Source organism: Felis catus, chromosome A3 (genome assembly GCF_018350175.1).
Source record: "Felis catus isolate Fca126 chromosome A3, F.catus_Fca126_mat1.0, whole genome shotgun sequence".
Lineage (NCBI taxonomy): Eukaryota > Metazoa > Chordata > Mammalia > Carnivora > Felidae > Felis > Felis catus.
In genome coordinates this window covers 3,537,166-3,554,081 of record NC_058370.1, presented here as the reverse complement: position 1 = coordinate 3,554,081, position 16,916 = coordinate 3,537,166, and the positions used below count along the sequence as shown (strand labels likewise).

The following is a 16,916-nucleotide window of genomic DNA, read 5'->3' as shown; positions in this document are numbered from 1 at the left end:
ACTAGTTAGTGAAAGAATACAAACCTGGACTCTCATGAGCAATTCCTGCTGTATGTGTTTCAACTTTGGGAACAAGAGGAAAACGAATCTTTAATTAATGTGTAAATGAAATTCAGTCTAGTAACCTAATACTCTTATAAGAAGGGGGGAATATCCCAGTACGTTACCAAAGAACAGGATATAAGAGAATAGACAAATACAGAATGAAGGGAATGAGGAAAAGAAAACCTAAGAACATTGTCCCTTCAAAGAAGAATGGAAAACAGGAATCAATCGGGTTACCCTGATTGATTCACAAAAGCATCTAACATTTTCAAATGTAATTTCGATGTCAGCTCTATAAAGGAAAAGAAATACCATCTTTCCTAGACATTATAAGTGGAACAATTTAAAAATAATCTGTACTTAAAGAGCTCTGTAACAGAAACACCAGGAAATCCACCATAGAGAGGCAATTAATTAATCCAAGGTGAATACAGGACCATGTATTCCTAAGAGAACGAGTGGCATTAGTCACAGTCTACTTTCTTGCACACGCTAGTAGAGAAATGTAAGCACCAACAAGGGCACACATATCAGGCACGGAAAAGGCATGAGTAAAAAATCTCTTATAATTTCAAATTAACTCTAGGGGGAAATATCTGATCCTCAGAGAAACATTCGCTCCATGTTTATTAGGAGCCAAGTCTAATGATGTTTTTGCAGCACTGTGGTAAGTGGCAACAATTCAAAAGTACCCAGATAGGCATTGGGAATGGGAGGGAGAGTGAAGAATGAATAAATAAAATGTGGTATATGATAATCAATTTTGTAAACGCAACAGATGAACCAGAATTTTAGATATCTGCAGTCAATTTTAAGTTAAATTAAAAAACAATGTTGCCAAATGATACATACTGTGTAATGGCATTTATGTAAAAAAAAGAAACACCGTCTTATGTATGATTATATCTCTAGGTGTAAGTATACACATATTTGCACATATGTTTGTGTGTATTTGTGTGTGTGGTAGGGGGAGATAGAGAAGGAGAGAGGTAGGGGGGAGAGAACGAGAAAGGGAGAGAGGTGGAGGGAGAGAGAGATAGATACCTGTACCATTTCAGGACAGTTGGAAAGTTAGCTTACTGGTGAGGAAGAGTAGTGAGTTCCACAGAAATGTAACTTGCTATTTGTCAGAGGCAGGCCTTACTTGTAATTTATGCTTACGTGACTTTTTAAAAGTACAATAAATTCTTGCCAAAATATAGGTAAGTGGAATCCAAAACATGGGAGATGTAAAATGTGGGTGGGGTTATAGTGAGGGGACAAAAATGACCAAGGCCAGCCTCGATAGTTAAGCAGGTGGGAAGTCTAGCTGGCTCCATCCAAACCTGTTCAGGGGCCAGCTGTGATTTTGTCCCCCCTGGTTGTGCTTGTCTGCTCTGGCCTCTATTGTATACTAAAGGGGCAATTCTAGGTCTGTGGCTAGCTGGGAATTCCAATACACCGGCAAGGATTCCAAGATCTCTAAGTAGCTGGAAGTCATTTTGTCACTCTGCCTAACTCAGAGAGATATGACCCAGAAAATATTGGAAATGCAGGGACTCACTGTTTGCTTCCCCAATTCCAAAGAAGGGGTTTATCGATTTTCTATTTGGCTTAACTCTTTAATTCTCCCCAGGCCATCACAGAAGATAGAAATTTAGGTTGGTCCTGTTAGAGAAAGTTTTACTATACACTTACAAGATTTTAGTACACCCCCCCCCCCCACAGACTTGCTTCATATATAGAAAATAGTGGGGGAAAGACATGAAAAATATTATCTCAAACACAGGAGTAAAAAATAAGTACTGAAGGTCAACAACCAAATGGGGGTTAATGAGGAACAGCACTGGCTAGAGACCCTTAAGTATCCATTACTGCCACTATTATCATTAGCCTAAAGCTTAGGGGGGTGGCTCTCTGTATAAGGGACTATTCCTTGGGTAATATGATCCAGACTATCACAAGGAAATGAAATGATAAAATGTATACAAGAAAAAATTGATATATGAAGGAGAGATGTAGACATTCCAGTATCTATTCAATAAGAATGCCAAAAATTATCTTAAAAAGACAGTGGGGGTGGTAACAGAATAACAGGCAAGAATTTCCCCAAAATAAACATACACATCCATGAATTTAAGGAGTCCACTGAATCCCAAAGAAGACAAATTTTGAAAAGTACATCTATAAACATTGTGAGGATATTTCTGAATAATAAAAGAAAAAATCTTAAGTCACAAGAGCAAAAACAAAAGCATGCAAAAGAATATGATACCCTGTTTTCATAATACAATAAATTTAGACATCTGCTACAAAGATAGCTTTAAACTTCCCATCTATTTAGAAACTAAAATATGTGCATGTGAATAGTCCTCATGATATAAAAACAGAGAAATGAATAAGTATTTAGTGAATGAGAAAATGTGTATATACAAAAAATTGTAAGATGCAACCAAAGCAATATTTAAAGTGAAATTCATAGACTTGGGCCAGTCTACTGAAAAGTGACAAACAGTAGTAGCCTAAAGTAACAGGGTCACAGGGCCTCCAGATGGTAAAGTTATTAAACACTTTACAGTAACTATAAGTACTGTGTACATAAGGATTATTTAAAAAGACTGGGAACTTTGGCAGAGAACTAGAAACTGGGGTGGGGAGTAAGGAAGGCCACAGAAAATGTGAACAAGAACCACATAATTCTAGAAACAAAAAAATAGTCAATAACAAAATTATTTAGAACAAAATAGAAACACACAGATGAATGAAAATTACAGAAATGGGAGCCATATCAGAAAAAAATATCTACAAAGAAACAAAGATACACAAAAATATGGGGAGGGAGACTAGAAGACAGAACAACACAGAGGGTAAATAATAAAGCCCTATGTATCTGTAAATGAAATCCCTGGGAGATAGTGAATGGGGCAGAGACAACAGCTAAAAAATGATGACTGAGAATTTCCCGAAACCAATAAAAGACATCACTATTGATTCAAAAAGCCCTATGAACCCCAGAAGAAAAAGCAAAACTATACCCAAGTGTACCACAGAAGACTGCTAACAATCAAATACAAAAACATTAAAAGCTGCCAGAGACTAAAAAAAGACAGCTTACTTTTAAGTAGCCTGATAAGACTGATAGCCGACCAACAGAAACCATGAAAGCCAGAAGGCTTAGAACAGTATCTTCTTTAAAGTGCCTAGGAGGCGTCTGGGTGGCTCAGTCAGTTGAGCATCTGACTTCAGCTCAGATCGTGATCTCGCAATTTGTGGGTTCGAGTCCCCCACGTTGGACTAGCTGCTATCAGCGAAGAGCCCACTTCAGATCCTCTGAACCCCTCTCTCGGCCCTTCCCCCATTCATTCACACTCTCTCAAAAAAAAAAAAAAATTTAAAGTGTCTAAAGATCAGACTTAACCTACACATTAGACCAGATGGACCGAACAGATTCATACAGAACATTTCTTCCAACAGCAGCAGGATACACATTCTTCTCAAGTGCACATGGAACATTCTCCAGCATAAGTCATATGTTAGGCCACAAAACAAGTCTTACGAAATTTTTAAAAATGTAAATCATATCAAGCATATTTTCCAACCACAATGATATGAAACTAAAAATCAATTACAAGAGGGGCACCTGGGTGGCTCAGTCAGTTGAGCATCCGACTTCAACTTAGGTCAGGATCTTGTGGTTCGTGGGTTCAAGCCCCGCGTCAGGCTCTGTGCTAACAGCTTGGAGCCTGGAGCCTGGAGCCTGCTTTGGATTCTGTGTCTCCCTCTGTCTCTCCCTGTCTCTCTCTCTCTCGCGCTCTCTCAAAAATAAACATTTAAAAAAGTCAATTATGAGAAGAAAACCAAAAAAAAAAAAAAAACCAAACCCACAATTATGTGGAGATGCTTCCGAACATGTTTCTGAACAGCCAACAAAATCAAAGGAGAAATTTAAAAAAAAATACCTTGAGACAAATGAAATGAAAAAACAACAAAACAAAAATTATGGAACACAGCAAAAACAATTATTAAAAATATTTCTTTATTTTGAGATGAGGGAGAGGGCAGTGAGAGGGAGAGAGAGAATCTCAAGTAGGCTCTAAACCTGACCTGGGGCTCAATCCCACAACCCTGGTATCATGACCCGAGTCAAAATCAAGAATCGACTGAGCCACCCAGGTGCCCCATTTTTAAAAATGTTTGCAAAAACAGTTTTAAAAGATAAGGTTACACTGAAAAACACTTACAGTAAAAGAAAAAAAGATCTTAAATAAACAACTTAAACTTACACCTCAAAGAACTAGAAAAAGGAGAAAAAACTAAGCCCAAAGATAGTAGAAGGAAAGAAATAACAAAGATCAGCGTGGAAATGAAGGACACAGAGACTTAAAACACAATAGATCAATGACAATAAGAGCTGGATTTTTGAAAAGATAAACATAATAGACAAACCTTTAGCTAGAGTTCCCAAGGGGAAAAAAAGAGGACTCAAGTAAAATTATAAATGAAAGATACATTACAATTGATATCACAGAAATATAAAAAAATCATAAGACACATTAACAATTACATGTCAATAAACTGGACAACCTAGAAGAAATGAAACCTAGAAGAAACATACAATCTAGAAAAATACAAGACTGAACTGTGAAGAAATTCAAAATCTCAACAGATCAATCACTAGTAAGGAGACTGAATCCGTAAGTAAAAACCTCCCAACAGGGGGGCCTGGGTGGCTCAGTCAGTTGAGTGTCAGACTCCAGCTCAGGTCATGATCTTGTGGTTTGTGGGTTTGAGCCCCTCTTTGGGCTCTGTGCTGACAGCTCAGAGCTTGGAGCCTGTTTCGGATTCTGTGTCTTCCTCTCTCTCTGCCCATCCCCCACTCATGTTCTATCTCTCAAAAATAAACAAAATGTTAAAAAAAAAAATTGAGGAAAAAAAACAAAAACAAAACAACTCCCAACAAAGGAAAGTCCAGGGCAAGAGGCTTCACTGGCAAATTCTACCAAACATTTAGAGAAGAACTAACACCAATCCTTCTCAACCTCTTCCCAAAAACAGAAGAGGAAGGTACACTTCCAATTATGAGTTAGCATTCTCTTGATACCAAAGCCAGACAATGACACTACAAGAAATTACAAAGTACTGAAAGAAGAAACTACAAACACAAATTCTACAGCCAGCAAAAATACTATTCAAAATTAAAGGGAAGAGGTTTAGAGGAAACATACGTCAACATAATAAAGACTCCTACATGGAAAATGCACAGCTAACCTCATACTCAATGGTGAAAAACTGAGAGCTTTTCCCTTAATGTCAGGAACAAGACAAGGATGTCCACTCACACCACTTTTATTCAACACAGTACTGGAAGTCCTAGCCACAGCAATCAGACAAGAAAAAGAATAAAAGGCATTCAAATTGGCAAAGAAGAAGTAAAACTCTCATTATTTGCATATGACACGGTAGTACATATAGAACACTCTGAAGACTCAACCTAAAACTACTAGAACTGATAAATGATTCAGTAAGGTCGCAGGATACAAATCAACATACAGAATTCTGTTGCATTTCTACACACTAATAACAAAGTAGCGGGAGAGAAATTTAGAAAACAATTCCATTTACAATTGCACCAAAAATAATAAACACCTAGGAATAAACTTAAACAAGGAGGTAAAAGACCTGTACTCTGAAAACTATAAAACACTGATGAAAGAAATTGAAGACAGACACAAATAAATGGAATGATACTGGGATAGGGAGAGCAAATATTATTAAAATGTCCTTACTATTCAAAGTCATCTCCAGATTTAATGCAATCCCTGTCAAAATACCAAGAACGCTCTTCACAGAACTAGAAAAAATAATCCTAAAATGTGATTGAACCACAAACACCCCAAATAGCCAAATCAATCTTGAAAAAGAAGAAAAACGGAGGTATCACAATCCCAGATTTCAAGGCATACTACAAAGCTGTAAAAGAGAAGTCAAAATTGTATGGTACTGGCACACAGACACGTGGATCAATAGAACAAAACAGAAAACCCAGAAATAGGGGTGCCTGGGTGGCTCAGTTGGTGGAATGTCCCACTATTGGTTTTGTTTGGCTCAGGTCATGATCTCACAGTAGTGAGATTAAGCCCCATGTCCCGCTTTGCACTGAGCATGGAGCCTGCTTGCAATTCTCTCTCCTTCTCTCTCTGCCCCTCCCCTGCTTGTGTGCACTCTGTCTCCCCACTAAAAAAAAAAAAAAAAAAAAAAAAAAAATTAATTAAAAAAAAAAGCTCAGAAATAAACCTACAATTAAATGGTCAATTAGTCTTTGACAAAGGAGGTAAGAATATGCAATGTGAAAAAGACCGTCTCTTCAACAAATGGTTCTGGGAAAACTGGGCAACTGCATGCAAAAGAATGAAACTGGACCACTTTCTTATACCATACGCAAATATAAATTCAAAAACGGATTAAAGATCTAAATGTGCAATATGAAACCATAAAAATACTAAAAAGAGCACAGGCAGTAATTTCCCTGAAATTAGCCATAGCAACATTTTTCCAGATAGGTCTCCTAAGCCATGGAAAACAAAATAAAAAATAAACTACTGGGGCCGCATGAAAATAAAAGGCCTGCACAGCAAAGAAAACAATCAACAAAACAAAAAGATAACCTACTGGACGGGGGAAAGGTATTTGCAAATGATATTATCTGATAAGGGGTTAGTATCCAAAATATATAAAGAACTTATACAACATCAAAAACACAATCCAGTCAAAAAATGAGAAGACATGAATATAGACATGTCTCCAAAGAAGACCTACAAGTCGCCAACAGACACATTGAAAAGATGCTCAACATCATTCATCTTTGGGAAATGCAAATCAAAACCACCATGAGATATAACCTTACACCTGTCAGAATGGTGAAAATCGACAACACAAGAAACGACAAGTTTTGGCAAGGATGTGGAGAAAAAGGAACCTTCCTGCAGTGTTGATCAGAATGCAAACTGGTGCAGCCAGTGTGGAAAACAGTTCCTCAAAAAAGTAAAAATCAGGGTGCCTGGATGGCTCAGTCAGTTGAACACCCAACTTTTGGTTTCAGCTCAGGTCATGATCCCAGGGTTGTGGGATTCAGCCCCACGTTAAGCTCCACGGTGAGCATGGAGCCTGTTTGCAATTCTTTTTTTCTCTTTCTCTCTCTCTCTCCATCCCTCTCCCCCATTCACCCACTCTCTCTCTCCCTTAAGAAAAAAGAAAGGAAGAAAGAAAGAGAAAATAGAACTACCATATGATCCAGTAATTCCAATGCTGGGTAATTACCCAGAGTACGAAAACACTAATTCGAAAAGATCTATGTACTCCTATGTTTACCGCAGGATTATTTATAGTAGGAAAATTATGGAAAAAGCCCAAGTGACCATGGATAGATGAACAGATACAGAAGATGTGGTATATATACACATGTATGTATGTGTGTACGTATATAGGTACATACATATGTATGTAGCGGAATATTACTCAGCCATAAAAAAAATGAAATCTTGCCACTTGCAACAATATGGATGGATCTAGAGGGTATAATGCTAAGTGATGTAAGTCAGAGAAAGACCAATACCATATGATTTCAGTCATATATGGAATTTAAGGAACAAAACAAACAAAGGAAAAAAGAGACAAAAAACAGACTCTTAAATATGGAGAACAAACTAGTGGTTACCAGAGGGAAGGAGAGTGGTGGGATGGGTGAAACAGGTAAAGGGGATCAAGAGTACACATATTGTGGTGAACACTGAGCAACATAGAGAATTGTTGAATCCCTATATTTTATGCCTGAAACCAACGCAACACTGCACATTAGTTATACTGGAATTTAAAAAAATTTTAAATAAGATAAAATATAAAATTAAAGGGAAGAATAATCTTTTTCAATGGTAAAACATATTACAAAGTCACAATTACCAAACAAAAAAACAACAGTGTTAAGAATAGGAAACAAATGGACCAATAAAACAAAACAGAATGCAAATGCACACCCCATGCATATATTGTAAGTTCATGTTTACATAACGCTTCATAAATCAGAGGGAAAAGGTAAACTAGTTGATAACTGGTATTAGGAAAACTGACTTACCACGTGAAAACAAATTAGACCTCTATCTCCCACCATTCACAAAAATAAAGTCTAGATGAATTAACTATCCAATGTAGTAAGTGTTTAAAAACTACTAGAAGGAATACATACAGGAGAATATCCCAATGACCTTGAAATACAGAGGTATCTAAGACACAAAAAGTATAAAGCATAAAAATAGGAGCTTTTTGTACATCATTGTCTCTCTCTTACACACACACACAATTTTATTAAGGAGCACACAGGAATCTCTATTCATTCAGAATCCAGTACTGGCCCAGCAAGTCCTAGAACCACAAACACATTAATTCTTGTAATTCACCACCTTCAGGCCCCAGAGAAACACTTTCCTTGCCTACGCCCTTGGAAGAAGGGGACTTTAGTTAATTACACTATTCTGTTTATTTTATATAGGTTAGAATCTTCTATTTTAAAAGTTTAAAGGCGTGGGGGGAGGCTAAAACAATGCTGAGAAGGTTGCAGGTTGTGCTGACACTGACACTTTTGTTTCTACTTTAGAATGGAGGTAGAATTTGAGAAACCTAAGCGCTCAAGTATAAGAAAAGACATTAATTCACTGTCAAATCCTTCTGTTAGCAGAACAAGAATACAGCTGATTCTTGCATGATGAAGAACTGATCCTTAACAGTGCCAAATGCCCATTTTCTTGCTTTTCTTTGCATTTCAACTTGTGGCTCTCCAAGTACCAGCAACTCAGTGCACAGCTGCGCATGGCGACTGAGGAACATCTTGTAGTTCTAAGCGATTCATAGTATTCTTTAATTTGTACACATGTAAATCTAGACATAAATTGCATGAGCATAATATGGATTCTATCATAGCAGAGGGCAAGTAAACACTAGAATGATGACTAAGTTTATGTTTATAAAAAATTTAGTAAGATTCAATTATTCAAAAATAATTTCAGCATTATTAAAAGAATTTTAAGATTAATGTTCATTAATAATTTGTATTTTATCTTAATCTTAAGAGAATTTTAATATTTCAAACATTTTTAAGGAAAAATATTTTTATACTATGTCATGCTCTTATGAAAATATTCTCAAATTAGATTTTTTGAAAGCAATTACATATTGTTTCAATCCTTAAATCATACTGTCCATAAAACACAAAAGTCTTGATTGTAACACATTGGTGATTTATCCAAAATTAAAAATTATGGCATATATGACTTCTGACTTACATAGATCGATATTTTATTACCTATCCAAAATTCACCAGTCAGTCACCAAAGATTCAGTTAATCTTTGATATTCTGCCAACATTCAATCATAAAAATAATAGCTTTACACATATTTGTCTATTTTATTGCGATGAAGGTATATCTGTAAAACTGAAGGCTAGAACATTTTATTTAACATTTGAAAACTTGGTTAAAAAGTTTAAATACTTAAAATATACTTTAGGGACATCAATTTGTACTCTTTTCCTAGGGCCAGCAACTTTGGGGGCAGGCATGCCTACGTCCTTATTGCTTTTCTGCCTCCACAAATAAAACAATTTGGATTTGAATCTAAAATGTACTTTACGAAGTACTCCTGAGACGTGAAATACAGCAAAAATCACTTACGGCCAAGAGGCTCAAAAATGCTAACAAGATGGTTTAGTTCCTAGACTACCTTCCTGCAAGATGTCAGCCAAGGAAAACTGATTAGTATCTACGCAGGTCGATTGAAAGTGAGAAAACTAAACAATCCGGTGACCCGTCCCTCCGTCGCAAGGCCGAATGCCTACTGGCCTCAAGAGAGCCAAAAACTGAGCACCGTTCGTTAAACAAGCCAGACATTTGCAGCTGAGCGATTAAGGCCGACTCTAGAAGGAAACAAAGGGGATACACTCAACTGCCAGAACCAGTGACCCCCTCCTAAAATATCCTTCCGAGGTACAACGCAACAGAACGGGAACACCAAGAGGACGTAAGAAAGCCGGCACAGAACACTTTTCACGGAGAGTGTGGGGCTGTGTGTCCAAGCAGGCTTTGAGCCCCGGTCCACTTAGGGGCAAGACAGAACCAGTGAGGTGAAGAATGCGAACCCGCAGGCGGATGAGGACGGAGGTTTGAGAAACGACCAGACAACCTGACAAACAGGAGGGGCGTGTACTTTCCCCGCAAAGCTGAACAGACACTTAGCAGCCTGGGATCAACACAAGGTCCCCTCCAGCATCGGCCCGACGGCTCACATTTACAAATGCAAAGAGGAGGCCGACCCCGCCCGAGGGACGGGAGGAAGGGGGGGGGTGCGCAACGGGGGACGGGGGCGGGGGCGACGGGATGGAGACCAGGGAGGACGGGGGAAGGGGGAGGAGGACGGGGGGGGGGTGCCGGAGACCGGGGATACGGGGTGGGGAACGGGGTAGAAGGGAGGACAGGGGATGGGGGTAGGGTCGGGGGTCTGGGAAACGAGAGGACGGGTGCGCGCGGGGGGCCGGGTGGGGGTGACGGGGTGGGCGGGCCGGGGGGGGGGGCTAAAGGACGGGAGAGGAGCGAGCACCACCTTTCTGAAACGTTAACCCCAACTGTGTCACCAAACCCCCGTGATGGTATTACCATGGAGGCCAGCACCCGCTCCCATTTTATCCGAGCAGGGCAGGCGGCGCTCAGGGAGAAGGCCGCACGGGGCACGGAAGGCCAGGGAGGGGAGCACGTTGGCCACCGTTAGCCGGCGCGCGGAAACGGCACCCGCAGCTGGAAGCGCTACCAGCCCAGCCCCGCACCCCAGCGGGGAGCGCGGACCACCCCGCCACACCCACGCCAGCGGCGGCCAGCACGCCCCCACCGGCGTCCCCCGACAGGCGGCACGCGGACCCGGCGGGGCCCCGCCCAGATCCTCCCGGCCCTCACCTGCCACACCCACGCCTGGGCTGCCGGCACGCCCCCACCGGCGTCCCTCGAGGGGCGCAGCGCGGACCCGACCCCGCCCAGCTCCTCCCGGCCCACTCGGCGATCTGCGCGAGGCCGGCCCGGCCGGGGTCCGCCTCGCGATCCCGCCACCGCGCCGCCCAAGTCGTTTTCACAACGGCTCCGCCTCAACCGTCGGGAGATGGCCGCCCCCCCCCGCCCCCGCCGCCAGAGGCCGGCCCGGTGCCGCGGTCCTTCTCCACACAGCCCCGCCCACCAGGGTGGCCCGCCGCGGCCCCCGGCTCAACCTGCGGCTGGAGAAGGCCCCCGCGTCGCGCCCACGGAGCCGCCGTTACCGTCGCCGCCCCGCCCCGCGTCTCAGGCCTCAGCACCTCACCTCAGGAGGCCGACGGAGAGCGGGAAGCGTCTGCCCAATCGGCGCCGCCTGCGTGCGGGACCCCGTCCTATCAGCGCGGCACGCAGGCCAGGCTCCGCCCCTCGTGCCCGTCAGCGACGCCGGGGTCGCCTGAGGCGGGGGAGGCGGGGGGGGGGGGGTCGCGACTCCTGGCCTTACTGGGTAGGTGGACTGTGGCGCCTAGGCCACGAGCCCTGCCCCGGCCCCGGCCCCTGCCCCGGCCTCGCGGACGCGCCCCAGGAGCCCTGACTTGCCTCTGCAGGATGCCGGTCGGCCCCAGGAGACTCCCTGGCTATCCACCACCACTCTGGACGTCGACGGCTGGACGGAGCCGCCGAGACCCGGGGTACCAGCCTAACCCGCGAGGGGGGCGAGGGTCCGACTCCCTGGAGGAACACACACTGTGGCCCGCGGACGACCGCAGAGGCAGGGCGGGCGGGTCCCCACTGACTCTCGCGTACTGCCCCTGCTGCTTGACTTTACGGGGCGGCCACCTGCTCCACCCGGCCACGCCCCCGGAGGTCACGCCCTGAAGACCACGCCCCCTGGCGCCCCGCCCCCGCCCCGCCCCCATCTTCATTTCCTAGAAGCAGGAGGTGCCAGGTTCTGCCGTCCTCATTAGCCAAACCCCAGACTTCTGAGGGGCACCAGGCCCAGGCCATCTAGGGGCGGTACTGGGCACAGTCATCGACAATATATTCCAGGCTTTTAGAACATTTCCGTTCGAAGTGTCAGTTTAAACGATAAGATCAATGGATGCTTGGTGTTTAAAAACATACATGGATACAGCAGACAAGCACTTCAAAATTTAAACTACTGATTTCTCATCTTGCCACTTCTTAGTAGAGAGAAAAAAATAATTGTCCTTTCTATTGTTTCATGTGTCTGGAAAGCAGAAGGATTGTTTAGTAATACCACATGGAAGATCAAAGCAGATCAACTTAATCTTACTTGAATTGTTTTTAAATGGGTTTTTAGAATGTGGTGTTAGGTGGAAAAACCTCATCAATCAATCACAATTGGACTTTCAGTTAAATTTAACAAGACTTATTGGGAACACCCCATCACAGGGCAGAGCAGGTGGATTCTGGTATAGGTTTGAATGCTGACTTTGCTCCTTACCAGCTGTGGGTCTTTCGAAGAATTAAGCCTCTCTGAGCTTCATTCTCATCAGCTAAGAAAATAGGGGCATTATCTCCCTGGTAATTTTCAGAGTCTAATGAAATCAAATACATGCAGTAGCTATCACTGTGGGCAAGCCAGTGAGAATGAGTGAGTGCACAATAAATGTCACAGTTTCCTTCCCCTACGTGCCAGGCTCTGCACCGGGTGAGGGAAGGCAGATACACACTCGTCACTCCATACACAGGATTCAGTAAGCACTGAAAGAACAGTAGAGTAACTATCCCATACCCTACATTCCCTTAGAGCTTTCTTCCTATGTTAGCATCGACCTGGCATAAAGATTGTATCTCACGGGGCGCCTGGGTGGCTCAGTCGGTTGGGCGACCGACTTCGGCTCAGGTCATGATCTCACGGCTTGTGAGTTCGCGCTCCGCATCAGACTCTGTGCGGACGGCTCGGAGCCTGGAGCCTGCTTCTGATGATGTGTCTCCTTCTCTCTCTGCCCCTCCCCCACTCATGCTCTGTCTCTCTCTGTCTCAGAAATAAACATTAAAAAAATTAAAAAAAAACCTGTATCTCAGTTTCTCAAAGACATACACAACTGTGCTGAAGCTGAGGTACAATCACAATTCTTTTTTGGTAAGGCCCTAAATTTGATAGTGCTTTAGGAAGGACAACACATATATGAAATGATTTAAACAAACAAGAAGTTTCTCAAGTCTTTTTTCTGTATTAGACCACAAGAAAAACACTCATCAGATAACAATGTATGCACATACTTTAATATTTAGGCTTGAGTGAAATCATCTTAAGTGACATTAAAATATGTTTGGGGAGACAACCCCACAATTGCACAATCCACTGCAAAATTTTAACATGTAAGCACTATAACTGTGTTAGGGTCTGAAAGTTCTCCTTCAGCTGAACTTTTATCAACTCCTGAATCAACTAGGCAGGTATATTTAAATTTTTAAATTTTTAAATGTTGATTTTTTTAAAGGCACGTTGAGGTTCTCTTAATATCGAAGACAAAACATTTACTTTATATTCTGTGACCAGAACCTTTTTGGCAAGTGACTGTCACATGGATAAGATTCTTACATGCCTTTACACAACAATACATTTGGCAGCTCTAACTCTTACACCTGAATACTCTGGACAATTGTCTTGCATTCTGGGCTGGGGCCAACGACACAGCAGCCAAGGCTCTCACAGGCTTGCTGACCTAATTGGACAGTTTATTAAACAGCAGGAAATGGAACCAGGCTTCTGTCTCTCTTGCATATCAATGTAGCGCACAGTGCTAATAGCCAAAGGTTGTTCAATTTAATTGCAATACCTTAAATCAAAATTCAGTGTTGTTATTATCAAAAGGTACCAAAGAACGCCATCCCTCTTCTTGGAATTTCAGAAACCCAGAAGTTGCAGTTATAAAAACAAGTTGGTTAAAAGGCAAAACACATCTTTTACATATTGATTTGATAAATGTCAGTAAGTATTCAAAAATTTAGAGTGAACTTACTGGTGACAGCTATCACAGATTCACCCCACCGGTTTCAGCTGTATCAGAACCAAACGTCACAAGCTGGAGACCCTGTTCATATTAGCTGGGTTTTCACACCCTCAGTGCTGGCATCTGCTGTCAGAAACCACCACTCAGCACCAAAAGAAATGATCAGCGCCTTGCTGGGTGTTTGAAGTCACTGTGGCATTCAGCAGGGGACAATGGCCTTGACTTCTTGGAGATTTAAAAAACAAAACAAAACAAAGAAGACAAAGCATTTAACAGTTTAAAAACTGGGGGGGGGGGGGGGGGGGGGGGGAAGCCCAGACGGATGTTAGAAACTCTATCTGAAGGCACAAGGATGTTAGAAACTCTATCCGAATAAAGTTGGCAGATAGCTGATAAAACTGGGCATATATAAATACAACTTAAAACGATTAAAAAGTATAAACGTTTGTGACTTTTTTCCTCTAGGGCTCTGGCTATTGATGAAAACACCTTCTAGTTCCACTTGGTAACCTGACTTCTGAAAGATGACTGCTGGGAATTTTCTGACACTTAAGCAGACATAAAAAAGAGTCACCTTAATCATCAAAAAGGTAATTGCAAAGGGCATTGTTGCCTGAAATTACTCTATAGAGCTGCCTGGAAATTGAAATAACTTAAGGCAGAATTTCTTAAAATGTTTAGGTAGTCTCAAACCTAAACAGAATGGCCTGATCACATGCAGATACAGAACTGTCAAACACGAAGAAGGGAAACTCACAGAGAGAGAAGAGAGACTCCAAGAGAAGGGGCTGTTCGGCTAGTTTAAAAGTTAAGCTTTTCCCTCTTCCTTGGCTCTTCCTTTCCTCTTCCACGGCCTAACCAGGGCAGCCTGAACTCCCAGGAATGGTTGTATGATGACTGATGAGGCATAAATTTCTTGCCTATTAATAGTTTCCCACTGTTAGAGGTCTACAGGCTTTGGCAAGCAAACCTAGTCTCAGGTTTTCCTTGTCCCAGGGCAGAAATGCCTCAAGGAACCACGGTGGGTGTCACACCATGCGTTCTGTTTACAATGGGCAGAAACACACCAGACTGACTTATTCTTTAGCTTGTTAAACCCAGAATGTTCCTGAGAAGGCATCCAGTAAGGGTAAAAATGTTCCAACATCACAATGATAATAAATAACGGCTACGTTTACAGAGACCCAATCAGGACACATGCACAAGCCACAGGCCTTTCCAAAAAACAAACCAACTGACCCCACGTGGACCGTCTCCGGAGGGGCCAACACTGCCATGCATCTCCCCCCCACCCCAGCACCCTCCCCCCACCCCGGGCGTGACACTACTCGGCCTTCTGGCCACCTGAGGCTACTTTTTGAGACCTAGCGACACAGGCAGTTCAAGTAGAAGATGGGAAGGGCCACTTCCCAGGGACCCTGCAGCGGGAAAGGAGGTCAGAAGACTCAGGCGGAGGGCGGCGTGTGAGGAAGCGTCGCCGCCTGGCCCGGATGCCCAGCGCGGGAACCACTGGGGGGCGGCCTTAGACGGGACTCGCTCAGATGAAGTGGATCCAGCTCTCTTCGCACTCCCCGCGAGGCATGTGCAGCGCGTGGTTGCGGCACGTGAGGCTGTAGTCTCGGCCGTGGTTGTTGTCCCAGTACTCGGCGCCGGCCACTCGGTAGCGGAGCGCGAAGTGCACGCGCGAGCCGAGCTCCAGAAGGAAGGGAGGCACCGGGAAGCCGAAGGCGAACACATCCTCTGTGCCCGCTGCGCCCGCGGGCCCGCGCCACCTGGCCACCGCCTCGTGCGCGCTGCGCCAGTCTGAGAAGGTGTAGCGCACCGCCACCTGCTTCTCGAAGGCCACGTTGCGCACGCGCACCGTGCCGCTGATGCCCAGGTCCGAGCAGGTGACGCGCTCCAGGCAGACGAGCTGCCGCCCCAGGCGCTCGCCGAAGTCCGCGGCCTCGACGGGCGGCGGGAAGTCGGGCACCAGGCACTGCAGGGTGAACTCCAGGTCCTGGCTGCTGCAGCACAGGTCCGAGTTGATGGCGAGGCGCGACAGCACGTGCAGCGGCACCGACGGGTCTTCGCCCGCGTTGAACACCTTGACCTGCGCCAGCTCCAGGCCCAGCGCGTCGGCGAAGCGCACGCGGAGCTGCCGGCTGCAGCCCGGCCGGCAGGCGGCTCCCGGCGCGCCCCCGGCCTTCTGGCGGCGCTCGGGCGAGCTGGGCAGCGAGCGCGCCCGCCGCAGGATGATGGGCCGAAGCGGGGGGTCGCAGCCGGACGGCTCCGGAGGTGGCGGCGGCGCGCGGCCCGGGCTCCCGGGGGGCCTGCAGGGCCGTGGCTCCCGGGCCGTGGCGCCGTCCAGGTCTGAGAGGCAGCTGAGGCTCCGCGGGGCGGGCTTCCGGGGCCCCGGGACCGGCGTCGCCGGGCCGAGACCTCCGGACATGGCCCGGCCAGCCGTCGGGCTACGGGGAGGGGGAAACGAGGGGCGGCCTCCGGACCCCGCGCCCCCTACCTCGGGGTCCCCGCCGGGCCGGAACGGCAGCGTGCAGGGAGCGTCTGGGGCGGGCTGCGCTCTCCCCTCGCCCGCCACCGCGCCCCCCGAGTCCTGGCGCGGGTCTTCCGCCTCCGGCAGCGAGAAAGGAGCTCGTCTGCAGACACAGGAGTGCTTTTTCTCCAGGGGAGAGGAGGTTTTTCCGGGCGCCCCCGGGAGCGCGGGGTGGCGCCTCCCTTTGGCCGCCTCGGAGCTTCTCGGGGGCGGGGGTGGGGGGGTAGGCTGCGTCCGTGGAGCCGCCCCTCCCGCCTTCCCCGCCCGCTGCGTTACTTACATGGCTGCAACTTGTCGGGGCGCAACTTCCCGGCGAGC

At 45.2% G+C, this 16,916-nt stretch overlaps 3 protein-coding genes across 10 annotated transcripts in view; 1 reads left to right on the top strand and 2 right to left on the bottom strand.

The window, feature by feature from the left end:
* The window catches only part of SYCP2 (synaptonemal complex protein 2), a 78,935-nt gene extending 67,119 nt beyond the window's left edge, over nucleotides 1-11,816 (bottom strand). For 2 of the 8 annotated variants that reach the window (XM_045053416.1, XM_045053420.1), the window contains exon 1: nucleotides 11,682-11,816. The gene's annotated coding sequence lies outside the window, so the exon portion shown is untranslated. Of the gene's footprint in view, nucleotides 1-24; nucleotides 3,343-10,721; nucleotides 10,881-11,320; nucleotides 11,340-11,409; nucleotides 11,475-11,681 lie in introns of those variants that run through there. The other 6 variants (XM_045053415.1, XM_045053421.1, XM_045053419.1 and 3 more) reach the window with 5 other exon arrangements.
* LOC111559732 (basic proline-rich protein-like) lies at nucleotides 10,723-12,143 on the top strand. The gene is made up of 3 exons (XM_045055068.1): nucleotides 10,723-10,801; nucleotides 10,894-11,518; nucleotides 11,690-12,143. Exons 1-3 carry the CDS (start codon nucleotides 10,723-10,725, stop codon nucleotides 11,958-11,960), a joined length of 975 nt encoding a protein of 324 aa, XP_044911003.1. The 3' UTR covers nucleotides 11,961-12,143.
* A 1,169-nt stretch (nucleotides 12,144-13,312) lies between these two features.
* Nucleotides 13,313-16,905, bottom strand: PPP1R3D (protein phosphatase 1 regulatory subunit 3D). Its single transcript, XM_003983339.5, has one exon. The coding sequence runs from the start codon at nucleotides 16,494-16,496 to the stop codon at nucleotides 15,603-15,605; it is 894 nt and encodes a 297-aa protein (XP_003983388.2). The 5' UTR covers nucleotides 16,497-16,905; the 3' UTR covers nucleotides 13,313-15,602.
* Between the last annotated feature and the right edge of the window lie 11 nt (nucleotides 16,906-16,916).